We start from the raw sequence: 12,819 nt of genomic DNA, 5'->3' as shown, positions 1-12,819 counted from the left end.
CTTCAAGCGCAATGGGTTGAGAAATCCATCAGCAAATGACACCGCACTATCATGGCACTTGGGGCATGGTAAGCATGATCTCGTTGACTAAGAATCAGTTGCAGACTTGCAATCCCTCCCAGGCAGGGCAGCCGAACAGGCTCCACATATACTTTGTGGCAAGTTTGGATTTTGGTTGAAATTAGAAATAATGTGACTGAAAAGTTGTGTGTGTATGACATATTGATGTGATGGAAAAGGACTGGAGTTTGAATCCAAACTTTGGATCTAAATAGCCTTACTGTAAAATTTATCCACTGAGACTTAGCGTGTGCCAACCGATTATCTCAGCTATAATTATGATTATGAACCATTGCGCTTATTAGCTACTTCCTCCGTTTCATATTCCGATTTCTCACTGATGATACCCTCATTTGTAGGCTTTGTTTTGCACGATGGAGGTGGACCCAGGTGATCCCTTACCTGATACTAACAGAGATTGGTCCGAGCTTCCAGTGGATGCACTTTCTGCAGTCTTCATGAAACTTGGGACTGTTGAGATTCTGATGGGTGCTAGCTTTGTGTGCCACTCATGGTTGGCGGCTTCAAAGTCACCTGAACTGTGGCGGTTCGTGGACATGACACGCCACAAGGTGATTTTCTCAAAGGGAACAGACATACTGTGTGCGATGGCAAAAGCGGCAATAGACCGCTCCGATGGACGGATGGAGTCGTTCTGGGCTCAGAAGTTTGTTACTTGTGAACTCTTGGATTACATCGTGAGCAGGTATTGTTTTCCCAATACTATATTCAGTTCCTGGTTTAAGAAGTTGGAGCTTTTAGCAATTTATGTGGACCGTATTAAGCTTTCAGACTTAAGCGTTGTCTAGCTTAATATATAAACTGATTGCATATGTATAGTACGATGTTAAATTAGGCTTTATTTTATCACCGTGAAGTTAGATTTGCATGTTTCTTCCTTGCAAATTAAAATTAAAAAAGGTTTGTATGTTTATGGCTGGCAGAGAGCTACAATATATAGATTGATGTTTGTGGAGGTGCATTAGCACAAGTTCTTGGCTTTTAGGAGAAAAATATGAGCTACACAATTTGAAATATTTAAGGATTTATTAAGTAACATTGCTCAGTTTAATTGATTGCTGTCATTTTTTGTCCTTATCTCCACAGGGCCAGTAGTACACTGAAGAGCATTCGGCTAATTGCATGCACATTTGTTTGGGGGCAGTCATTGGCTACGCTTGCTGCTAGGTGTCCACTTCTAGAGGAGATAGAGTGCTCGCATCATAAAATGTCAGCAGATTTTTTCAAATATGTTGGCATTGTTCGCCCACAGCTGAAACGTCTACGAGTCCATATGCCGTATTTTGATTATGATGCGATGGAGGATGAGATGAAGAAGCATCATGATGAGGATGAGGATGATGATGAATATGAAGAACCTTTCGAGCAGTGGGAGGCAAGGCGAAATGAGGATGTCTTTGCCATAGCAGAAAACATGCACGAGCTACGGCTTCTTCAGATTTCAGGTAACAACCTGACCAACAAAGGGGTGTACGCCATCCTTGATGGCTGCCCCCACCTTGAGTGCCTCGACCTTTCCGACTGCTACAAAATCCACGTTGATGATCAGCTCCGAGCTCGCTGCGCAAAGATCAAACATGTCTGGTTGCCTGGACAATGGCCTCATGTTAACTGTCCAGATCTCCGTGTCATTGGGGAAAACGAAGGCGAAGATGATGGGATCACTCTACATGATCTTTGGGAAGCCGAGGTTGAGAATCTGCGGGCCGAGGCCAAGATAGAGGATGGTAGCTATGGCGACTATTACGAAGACTACTCTGGCCTCTCATCCCCTGAGTCTTGCGTCGACTCAAAGGATGTATATTGTGATGACCCCAACGTTTACACTATGTACCATGATTACTATTCTCTGTGATCTTCTTATAGCCTTGTTTAACCAATACAGGATGTTAGTATTTGGAGGTTAATTAGAATCGTTACAGTAGGGCTATGTTTGTGTGTGTATATATCCTGGGGTAAGTCTTTTGCTTTTGCTGGCAAGCTTGTGTTGCTTGTATGACCTTGTGAATTTCTCGCCTTTATTAACTTATTATTACTATATGATAGCTGGATAGTCGTTGCATCTGTTATTGCCTTATTGGAGATGTGAGTAGAAGCAATGGTTGGTATTGAGTGTGTTCTCATGAGCTGCCCTATTGAGATGTACTGATGAACCGTCTGAAATGATGATTGAAATTGAAGAAAAACCACGATCAAATCTGGCGATGGAAGAAAAGTGAATGGTATAGACAATCGAGGTTGCATTAAACTCCCAAATTTCAAACTACTTCATCCGTCCCAAAATATAGCAATCTAGAAGATGAGACATATCTTAACACAATTAATCTGGATATAAGCATGTCCAAATTCGATATATTTGTGTCCCATCAAGTCCTATGGCCCTGTTTAGTTCGAGGGGAAAAAAGTTTTGACGTGTCACATCGTATATACGGACACATTTAAAGTATTAAGGTAGACTAATAACAAAACAAATTATAGATTCCGTCTATAAATTGTGAGACGAATTTATTAATCTTAATTAATCTGTTATTAGCAAATGTTTACTGTAGCACCACATTGTCAAATAATGGAGCAATTAGGCTTAAAAGATTCGTCTCGCAATTTACACGCAATCTCTGTAATTAGTTTTTTTTTGTCTAGATTTAATATTCCATGCATATGTCCAAACATTCGATGCGATAGGGTGAAAAGTTTTTGCGTGCGAACTAAACACGGTCTATGTTACTGTCGACGTTTGATGTCACGAGTACGGAATTTGGATGGTATGGAGATCATCGGTAGCAGGGTATATGCGAGATTGAAATAAAAGAGATGGAGACACGTTTGGGCCCTTATCTGGAAGGTAATAGCTCTACTTCTGTTGTCTGAAGCCGGTGTTGCTCTATATTCATCAGAATCACACAAGTACAATATTTGGTATCCTATCTAGCTGTCATCGATTTGGCGGCATAGTAACCCGGTTTTATAAGTTATGAGATGTCATATATCTGGTTTTTCGATTGAGGGATGATTTTGTAATTCGGTGATAAGATGAGGGACCTCTGATGTAGTTTTTCCAACAAACAATCAAGCCTAGAAAGAAATAAAAATCAGCCCATTAAAGCACAAAAGGAAATTAAATTAGCCCGTTAAAGGTCCAACTAGTAAAAAATCCAGCCTGTTAAAGGAATCCTATTTGGAAATGAACTAGGCCCAGTAAGAAAAATCAGGCCGTCAAACGGCCTGAAACGGCCTGAAAAGGAACAAATTCAGCCCGTTAAAGGCCTAACAAGTGAGAGCCTATTCAAATGAACAAGCAAATCAATTTAGCGTGTGAAAGAATTCAGCCCATTAAAGACCTAAAGAACTGATGGAGTCAGCCCATAAAAAACTGACCCATTAAAACTTGGAGAAGTAGAACATGCATCCAAAGCTTAGCTTGCAGGTTTCAGCTGTAATGATTTGACAAAGAAGAACATGATGAGATCTTTTAAGGATTCTGCTGCCCAGTGGCACTTCTCATCGATTATAAATATATTTTCACTTTGTTCTCTTGATCAGCTTTTCTGTAAGATCTTTGAGTGCCTGTCTTGAGATCAGCACAGATCCATCCTTGCTCTCAGGAAGAGCATCGATTGCGTCTGCTGCCAATTTGGCATGTTCAGCAGCAAGTAACCTTGTCCTCTCAATTCCCTTACTTCTGGCAAGGTATGCAAGGGCCTGCGAAAATAAAATGAGCCCAATTGAATTAGTTAGCTGTAGAGCATTTCACAACTCAAATAATTTTGAACCATACTAGAAAGAAGAATGAAATAAAGTCTCGGTACTAACTGCGTCTACATTTGAGGGGTCATCAAAACCCTGTTCTACAATTACGCGCAATTGCGGGTACTCTTCCATTGCAAACAATATGGGAGCCGTCACAATTCCCTGCTCAGATAAAGCACTTATTATTCCTTGCATATCACACTTCTGTACTAAGTAAATCAGTGTTTTGATGTACACCCAACAAAGAAACCTCAAAACTAGATCACTAGTCGTAACATAATAACATGGAATTGTCAGTCAATAATAGTAATGTAAGAATTTGATATGATAGTGACCAAGAGTGATGATAATACTTGATGGATATCAGACAAGGAGCCTTTGCCTAGTGAAGCTGATGTCCCTGTGAAATCGAGGATGTCATCGATCAACTGATATGCTATACCCTGACAGGAGAATGCAGAAATAAGTCATCAGTTGTCAGTAGTTCATGGTTAGCAAAAGAAGAAACAGATAATGAGTATGGATATATATATAACAAACCAAGTGTTTGCCATACTGATAAGCAAGCGTCGCAACTTCAGCTGTTTGGCCAGCAAGAACCGCAACAGCTTTGCAACTGTTTGAAATCAATGCAGCTGTCTTGTAATATGACTTCTGCAAATAGTAATCCATGCTGCATATGCATTCAGCAGTTGTTAAATAAAGTTAAAGAGAGAGAGAGAGAGAGAGAGAGGTGTTGGAATTGGATTGCCATGCAATTGATTACCCTAACTTGATTTTAATTTCTTCCAGTCCCTTATTCCCTTTTGTCTAGAACAATACTATCTCAGGTTTTTTAAGCTGATACTTTATCACAAGTGACCTATTTAAAATATGAATGGTATCAGCAGCGAAGCCAGGGAGGGGCGGAGGGAGGCCTGGCCTCCCTCAAGCCATTGCTTTCCCTAGAGGATTAGCTCATAATCATGCTAATTATGTGTTGGACTTAGGTGTATTAGGTCTCCTTCCACGTAGCAAATCATTTTCTAGTATACATGCTTGGTTTGACATTTGCCTCTATTATGCACTTGTTTGCCGATGAATTATTATGCACTTGTTTGCCAATGAATTTTTGGAACCTAGCTTTTTATGCAAAAATATCTTTTTTTTTCAAACTATCAACCCAAAAGTTTTATTATTTATATCATCTATTTTTATATAGATACAATCCACCAATTACACTAATTGCTACAAAAGAACTCTCGCATTTAGCCGTATCATCAAATCATATTTGCCATTGGATTAAAGCATGTATGAATTATCAACCATTAGATCAATGCTTCTTATCTTAGTAGTTCTAAAACAGCAATGCAACTTGTGGGATATTCACCATTAATTTTTATAACTGTTGTCACTTGGCAAGCTGCCCCCCCCCCCCCCCCCCTCTGTATCTAAACCCTGGCTTTGCCACTGAATGGTATAAGTAGTATTGCTCACTTGTGGAGCACATATAAATTGCATCACAATGAAGTTAGTACTATATTTTTCTCTCAAGCTCTTTGTGCGCTCTATCACTAGGAAAAGTCCCATTGCCCAGGAATAGCTTAAATGCCAAGAAAAGTGATTAATGAATTGGACATGCACCTGCAACGTTGTATTGGAGTTATTCTCATCTGCATAAACTCACCAGTTACAAGGTTATTTACAGCCGTTGCTAGCAACAATATAACCTGCAGAGAAAAAAATGGGATAACCTTGATGTTATGGCCCTGCAAAAGGTCCATGCTGAAATGCAACTGATAAAATCTGATGTTGCAAGAAATGGAGAACAATGCAAGGCATCATGGCAGATGACACACCAAAATTAAAACAAATTGGTTCTCTGTTTATTTTTTTCTTAATTTATCAACATGTATACTTAACTTCATCCTAGGTATCGAAATCAACAACAGAATAAAATAAGGATGGAACATGATTATTGCACTAACAAACAAAGGATAAACAGTCACACCTCAGCATTGTCAAGAGACACCGCAGCAGTAGAAAATGCCTTGGAGAGTAGAAAATCACCAGCCAGCACTGCAAGCTGCAAGAGAGCATCGATTCACTAATTATTTGGTATATATTGTGTAAATGGAAGCTAGATACATCAAAATGCGATCAAGATGTGCTGAACAAAGAAGTGTGTCCAAAAAGAAAGAGGAGAGATTTGATATTGTGAAGCAGATAATAGAACAAATGGGCTTGCCTGCACATTCAAGAGTAAAAGAGATTGATGATAATTGGCTTGTGAGAACTACTAAATAGTGAAAATAAAGTAGTTCAATCAGTGCTATTTAATACATAGTATGTTCTATCAAACTGAAATCCACCAGCTCAAGAATCAAGATATACTTTTCAAATTACATCTTCCATATTTCATTTTGCCATTCAACAAAACAAGCTTACAAGCATTAGATTATATTGTCAAACTGCTTTTTCCTTGTTGCAAATATCATAAGACATCAACTATCCTTGTTATAAACACATTGTTATATTACCTTCTTTCCCATAACACAGTTCAGTGAGTCCATGCCACGCCTGGTATTAGCATCATCCAAGACATCATCATGGATAAGGCTTGTTACCTAAGGTGCCAGGTAGGAGATAAGTCATTGATATAAATAATTCTGGAAGGGGTAAAAAGTTAAATGAAACAGCTAGGTTGGACTTATACATGAATCAGTTCAGTTATCTCAGCGAGACGCATATATCTCTCACGAATCTCATTCTTTGAACCAACAATTGGGTCAGCCATGTCCATGCTTATAGATGAAGCCATCAATAGTAGAACCTGACACATCAATGACCAGGCGCTTCTAATGATGAAATTGGCAGGAGTAAATTGTTAGCATGTATGCATATTATAAGTAACTTGCGTCTGCAGCACAATCACAAGATATTCAATTACACCCTTATTAAAGTCTGTCCTTACAGTGGGGCAAGTTCTTTTCCCTTCAGCTCCAGCTCTGAAGAAGTACCCAGCTGCTAACGTCAGTTCCGGTACCTGGTCATGATGTATTTCATAGATACAACGATAATCTTTTCACATGAGGAGATACAAAGACAAATGGTGAAGGATTCGTGCCATCATACATTTATATAGCATCTCATAGTATAAAATTGTTGTTAGAGCATTCACCTCAGCTACCACCATTGAGCGCAATCTATTTGAGATTTCAGATACTTCATCTTTAATCAGTGCAAGGGGGTCTAGCAGCTCCTACTATACAGAAAAAATAAAAGATTATGCCAGGACATCAGATCCAGACAACAGAAATTTATGGTTATATTGGCAGAATAAATATCCTAAGTTTTTTATCTTCATAATGTGTGTTTTAACAGGATCACAGCCTCTAATTTCCTGCTTAAGAATAGAACACCTAAATCGCATGGCTTATCTGTACCTTAGCCATCTGCTCCCCTTCTCTGGATGTCTGATGCCTTGTGCTGTGAAAATACCATGAACTCCATAGAAACCCTTCTCTACCTGAGACATTCTGTGAAACAAACAAGAACGTGATGTCAAAGCATATAATCAACTCCCACGCTAGAAACAATGTACTCTGATGCCGCATACATCTGGGTTAATTTGAGCAAGTAGTAAGTAATTGGGGATTCGACGCCATTGTAAGCCTAAACTGCCCAAAAAATGTTAGCTGCTGCAGCAAAATTCTCGCATTCAGCGGCTAGCACGGCGGGGGGGAATCAGAAATGTTATGCACCTCATCTAGTCGTCTCCCCTCACCTTTGGGTTTGGAGGAAGGGAGGAGGCAACGGAGGAGGCCGAGCGCAGGAGACCAGCGAGAAGAGGAAGACGCCTCGGCAGTAGCATGGCGGCCGCGGAGGTCGCCGGAGCTGCGCGCGCGCCGCCGCCGGCCGGCGAGATGCGTTTCGAGAGGGGGAGTGGACTATTGTGGACCCGTGGTGGTGGGGCCCACAACAAGGTTATTCTCGTCCCAACTGGATTCAGCATCGGAAAGAAAATAAGAAAAGAGGAGTCCGAATTTTCCCTGAGTTATTGCGATTCAGATTGAGTGACATAGCATAGGCATGTCACAAGGTGAATCTAACGGCTGAGATTCATCTACGTCATCACGAGTTAAAATTTAACTCGTAGGAGTAAAAATTTTATTGAGAGTAAAATTTCAGGAGTTAAAATTTTACTGGAGTTAAATTTTAACTCGTGATGACGTAGACGAATCTCAGTCGTTGAATTTGGTTTGGAGGGCTGAGATCTATACTATGTCACACTGTGACATGCCAATACTATGTCACCCAATCTAAATCCGAGTTATTGTGGTGGCACGAATTAGCTTGTCAATTCAAAACCCAGATATTTTTCACCATCAAGTTTTTATATCGAACGAATTACTACTATATAACTCTGGAACCGTGTTGCTCCTACGAGGCAGTCTAGTGTAAAAAAAATATAAAAAGGGTAGGGCTCTCATGCGGAACTGACAAGTGAGCCCAATCATTTTTATATTTTTTATGCAAACTAGATTGTCACGGGTGTGTCACGTAGGATCAAAACTGTTTCGGAGTTGATGAACTGGTAATTTGTCCTGTATGAAAAGTTGAGAGTGAAAAATATCTAGTTTTTAAATTAAGAGGGGTAATTCGTACAACAATAATAGTTTAGGAGTAATTCGTGTTTTTTCAAAAAAAAATCTATTAATTTGAATCTTCCAGAATTTTCAATCATGGATATAGCCCATTTTAAGTAAAATAAAAAAGAGACAAACATGTCGACAATCGTAAATCTAGATAAAATATTATTGATAAATTTAATTTTGATGTATTGTAATTCAGTGTAAGTGTTATATAACTAAGTACTCCCTCCGTCCCAAAATAAATATAGTTTTGCACTCTAATGTTTAACCATCCGTTTTATTTTAAAAAAACTTTTATTATTAGTATTTTATTGTGATTAGATGATAAAACATGAATAGTATTTTATGTGTGACTAATTTTCTTTTAATTTTTTTAATAAGACGGACGGTCAAACGTTAAACACGAATACCTACGATTGTACTTATTTTTGAACGGATGTAGTATATATGTAAGTATCAAAATTACGAATCTTGATGGAAGATTTCATGAACAAAAATTAAAAAAATAGAAGCACAATCTATCACAAGTGAAATAGCAAAACCTAGTTTGATGGGACTAAACTTTTTAGTGCCTGACACATCGAATGTTTGACACTAATTAGAAGCATTACACATAGACTAATGACAAAACATATTCTATAACCCTAGACTAATTCGCGAGACGAATCTAGTGAGCCTAATTAATCCATGATTAGTCTATGTGATGCTACAGTAAACATCATGGATTAATTAGGTTTAAAAAAATGTCTCGCGAATTAGCTCTCATTTATCTAATTAGTTTTGTAAGTTAATACTCTAAATTAGTGTCAAACATCAGTTTTATAAGTTAATACTCTAAATTAGTGTCAAACATCCGATGTGACATGAAGTAAAGTTTAGTCTTGCATCCAAACACCACCTAAACCGAAGATGGCAAAAGGGAAAAAGAAAAAAAATCGATCCTATTCGGACACGAAAATCCATCACCGTCGCCCTCGCCGCGCGCGCCCCGTTGCTGCTTCCTCCGGCGCCGCCGTCGTGCTCCTCACCGGCGGCAGCCATCGGCCCATCGCCTCCGACAACTCCGGCGGCGCCAGCCGCCAGGCCACGCCGTCACTTCTCCTCCGTCTCTCTCTCTCTCTCTCTCTCTCGCGCGCGCGCGCGACGCGGCGGGCATGGCAAACTGCTAAAATTCAAACACGGGAGTAACAACAAGAGTCAGGTTACAACACGGCTACGAACTAAACCAAATCCGTCTCGGAGATGAGCCGCGCCGCCGCACGCCGCCGCGCGCCGATATCATCCGAAGCCGCCACGCAGATCGATCGAGAGGCCGCCTCAGTAGATGTTGAGCGATCCGTGTTGCTCGGTGAAGATCAACGCGTCGTACTTCGCCGAGATGATGTCGAGATTCTCCTGCAGGCTGAACCGGTTCGTCTGCGGCATGGCGCCGCCGCCGCTGGAGGAGGAGGACGACGACGCGGCCGCCGGCGCCGGCGGCGAGGCGGAGGACGCCTTGAACACGCCGTTCCTCCGCTACCGTCGAGCGCGCCATGGATCGTCGCCACCGCTCGCCGCGCCGTATTGGCCGCGGGGGTTCGCCGATGAGGAGAAGGCGGAGAAGGAGGCGGTGGTGTTCGAGGAGGCGTTTCGGCGGTTGCTTGCGGAGAAGGAGGAGAAGGCGGCGACGTGCGCCGATGAGGAGAAGGCGGAGGAGGAGGAGGAGGGGTCGTCGTGGTTGCGAGGCGTGGCGCTGGCCATGGCGCGGCCGCCGGAGCCGAGGGGGAAGGATGAGGAGGTGAGGCTGCCGTGCTTGGCGTTCCCGTCGCTTGATGGGTACAGGGTTTACTCCCTCGCCGAGGGGCGCATGTGCGACGACGGCGACGTGCGGCTGCGGATGGCGTGCCGCCGCCGCTACGTGTCGTCGCCGTACGGCGGGAAGGTGTTCGTCACGGATCTCAACTGGCGCTACTCGTCGCACCTCGTCGACCCGTTCACCGGCGAGCGCACGCCGCTCCCCGACCTGCCCATCCCGCTCTCGGAGACGGAGCCGACGCCGTGCGCGGACGACGAGCCACGCGCCAACCGCACGGTGGCGGTGGGCACCGACGACTGCTTCGCGTGGGACTGGTCCCCGCGCGGCGTCATGGTCGCGCGCGGCGACACGGTGTTCTTCTGCGAGGCCGGCGGCGGCGAGTGGAAGCCGGTGCACCGGTCGCGGACCAACTCGCCGATGACGGTCAACCACCGCGGCGGCTTCTTCTTCGTGCTCGAGCGGCGGTCGCTGCTCACCATGGTGTTCGACGCCGAGACGCTAGCCCCCACCGCCGAGATCGCGCCGCCGCCGAGCCGCCACGACATCGACGACGCCTACCTCGTCGCGTCCACCGACGACGTGCTCCTCCTGGTGCGCCGCCGCGCGGCGGACAGCGACATCCGGGAGGTCTTCACCCACGCCTACCGCGCGCGGCACAGGGGCGCGCCGACGTCGCCGCCGCTGGCGTGGGCGCCGGTGACGGACATAGGCGACCGCGCGGCGTTCGTCACCAGGGCCCACGGCTTCACCGTCGGCGTCGTCGGCCCCGACCCCGACGCCGACGGCGGAGATGCGGCGGCGGCGACAGTGCGGAGGAACCGCGTGTACGTGATCCGCGGGAGCACGACGAGAGACCAGCTGGACCGCCGCGTCGTCAGCCACAAGATCGGCGAGGTCCACCTCAAGAATCCCATGCCGCCGACGCTGCTGCCATTGCTGCAAGGCGAGCTCGACGGCGGCAGCTGCTTGCATGAACGGAAGTTGGGACAGCCACACTGGATCATCAGGAGCGATCAGTCCACGTCAGCATCGGTCAACGAATCAGAGGAGAGCGATCAGTCTACGTCAGCATCGGTCAACGAATCGGAGGAGAGCGATCAGTCTTCGTCAGGATCGGTCAACGAATCAGAGTAGTGTTATTATTTCCAAGTTAATTTCGTTGCTTTTTTCTTTTATGTTAGTCTCAAACTCTCAACTTATTTACGATTGTTTGTGACTTGTAAGCTAAGACCTATACTCATCTTCTACTCTTTTTCTTCTTTTTACGAAACACGGTAAAGAAACCAGCGTTTCTATAAACATGTACACACTCTCTTCTATTTTAAGTGTTATTCTTTTTCGTCCATGATATTGAATCGAGTCTGCACAAGAAAAATTGGAGTAAATATATGATCAAGCATAGAGAATTTCTCTTCAAATATTTTGGTTTTTTTATTAGTTACACTGACACCATCTAGTTGTTCATATTCATTATTCATTATGTTATATTTCAAAGGTGAATTAATCAGTCAGTTATTTTTCCCAAGCCTAGAAGTAGAAGATAAATAGGCTTACATCCGACATATTAAAACCCGGGTTCTACACCTAAATGTATTTACAGAAATCAACATTCAACCAAGAGTACATAAACTCTAAGCTTGTGTGAGGTTCGCTCGAATACTAGTAAACAAGCACTAAGACTCACACTCATTACAAAACACATTCAATCAATCTCAACATGTCAACACAACAAAAACATGAAGCTAAGCATCTATTCTTTTCCTCAAGTTCCAACCGGGTTTAGGGAAGTGTAACACTATATGACTTCCAACAAATTGTATCTCTCCTTCAACTTACCACCATCCTCTATCTCAAGCAACAAGAACCATTGACGAACCCAATGTATCCTTTTAAAAGATTGCCTGCAAATAGGAATTGAGATTGGCACTGCAGGCTACATCATTCCAGTAAAGCCAAATAGCCCAACATAATGCCCACCCCCACAAAAAAAAACAATTTTAGTGTAGTTTAGTTTGTAGACCATTAAGTCAACTATTGAACATTTGTAGGTGTTTAAATTCCGTTGCATTCCACACAGATCTAGAAATTTGGTAATCAAAGAAAAGATATGTATTGTTTCAGTAAGATAGAAAGCAGTACGCAGTACTAGCCTCCCACATTCTTTTTGACAAATTATCCTTAGTCAATCAAGATACCCCCCCCCCCCCCTCTTTAGAAATTATAAGAAAATCTTGATTTTCAAAGAAACTATAGGTTTCAAAAGGAAATTTCCTTAGTGCTACGTCCCTATACACCAGCATTTGTACACATAGTTTACCATGCAAATTCCATTGTTATTAGCTTTCCAAGCAAAAGTATCGGAGACAGCTACGGATCGGATGTCCGATAAACCTACACCATCGAACGCCCGCTCACCTGATGCACATTCACAGCTGCACGTGTAGGTTTAGAGGGCCCATGAGCTGCTACCGTACTACACACTGCACCTCCAGAAAAATTAATTAGCGCAGCAAGCAAGGTGACATGCTACATCTATTCAATCTCTTTTCTAAAACAACCTTT

At 43.1% G+C, this 12,819-nt stretch overlaps 2 protein-coding genes and 1 pseudogene across 3 annotated transcripts; 2 read left to right on the top strand and 1 right to left on the bottom strand.

The window, feature by feature from the left end:
• The first annotated feature begins 434 nt into the window (after positions 1 to 434).
• On the top strand, positions 435 to 1,936 carry LOC127783302 (F-box protein SKIP19-like; annotated as a pseudogene).
• A 970-nt stretch (positions 1,937 to 2,906) lies between these two features.
• LOC127781199 (solanesyl-diphosphate synthase 1, mitochondrial-like) lies at positions 2,907 to 7,810 on the bottom strand. Of its 2 annotated transcripts, none has more exons than XM_052308119.1 (12): positions 7,595 to 7,810; positions 7,254 to 7,346; positions 6,989 to 7,069; positions 6,782 to 6,853; positions 6,524 to 6,640; positions 6,348 to 6,434; positions 5,819 to 5,893; positions 5,452 to 5,537; positions 4,369 to 4,501; positions 4,182 to 4,271; positions 3,892 to 3,990; positions 2,907 to 3,780 (listed from the first exon to the last, which is right to left on the bottom strand). In XM_052308119.1, the coding sequence occupies exons 1-12, from the start codon at positions 7,679 to 7,681 to the stop codon at positions 3,601 to 3,603; spliced, it is 1,200 nt and encodes a 399-aa protein (XP_052164079.1). In that variant the 5' UTR covers positions 7,682 to 7,810; the 3' UTR covers positions 2,907 to 3,600. The 2 variants fall into 2 exon arrangements, with proteins under 2 accessions (XP_052164079.1, XP_052164080.1); XM_052308120.1 differs by having other exon boundaries at positions 6,989 to 7,072; positions 7,595 to 7,650.
• Positions 7,811 to 10,200: 2,390 nt separating this feature from the next.
• On the top strand, positions 10,201 to 11,902 carry LOC127782050 (uncharacterized). Its single transcript, XM_052309119.1, has 2 exons — positions 10,201 to 11,007; positions 11,858 to 11,902. The coding sequence occupies exons 1-2, from the start codon at positions 10,201 to 10,203 to the stop codon at positions 11,900 to 11,902; spliced, it is 852 nt and encodes a 283-aa protein (XP_052165079.1).
• The last annotated feature ends 917 nt before the right edge of the window (positions 11,903 to 12,819 follow it).

This window comes from Oryza glaberrima, chromosome 8 (genome assembly GCF_000147395.1).
Source record: "Oryza glaberrima chromosome 8, OglaRS2, whole genome shotgun sequence".
NCBI lineage: Eukaryota > Viridiplantae > Streptophyta > Magnoliopsida > Poales > Poaceae > Oryza > Oryza glaberrima.
This window is presented reverse-complemented; position numbering and strand designations above follow the sequence as displayed.

What these genes read in the sequence shown, in the direction of transcription:
- LOC127781199 (XM_052308119.1), bottom strand. Translation starts at nt 7,681, where the DNA reads ATGCTACTGCCGAGGCGTCTTCCTCTTCTCGCTGGTCTCCTGCGCTCG. An exon ending in AAGGGGAGCAGATGGCTAAG is followed by an intron (nt 7,070 to 7,253) that starts GTACAGATAAGC and finishes TCTGTATAGTAG; the next exon opens with GAGCTGCTAGACCCCCTTGC. An exon ending in ACTCCAATACAACGTTGCAG is followed by an intron (nt 4,502 to 5,451) that starts GTGCATGTCCAA and finishes ATGCATATGCAG; the next exon opens with CATGGATTACTATTTGCAGA.
- LOC127782050 (XM_052309119.1), top strand. Translation starts at nt 10,201, where the DNA reads ATGGCGCGGCCGCCGGAGCCGAGGGGGAAGGATGAGGAGGTGAGGCTG. An exon ending in CCAGGGCCCACGGCTTCACC is followed by an intron (nt 11,008 to 11,857) that starts GTCGGCGTCGTC and finishes ATGTATTTACAG; the next exon opens with AAATCAACATTCAACCAAGA.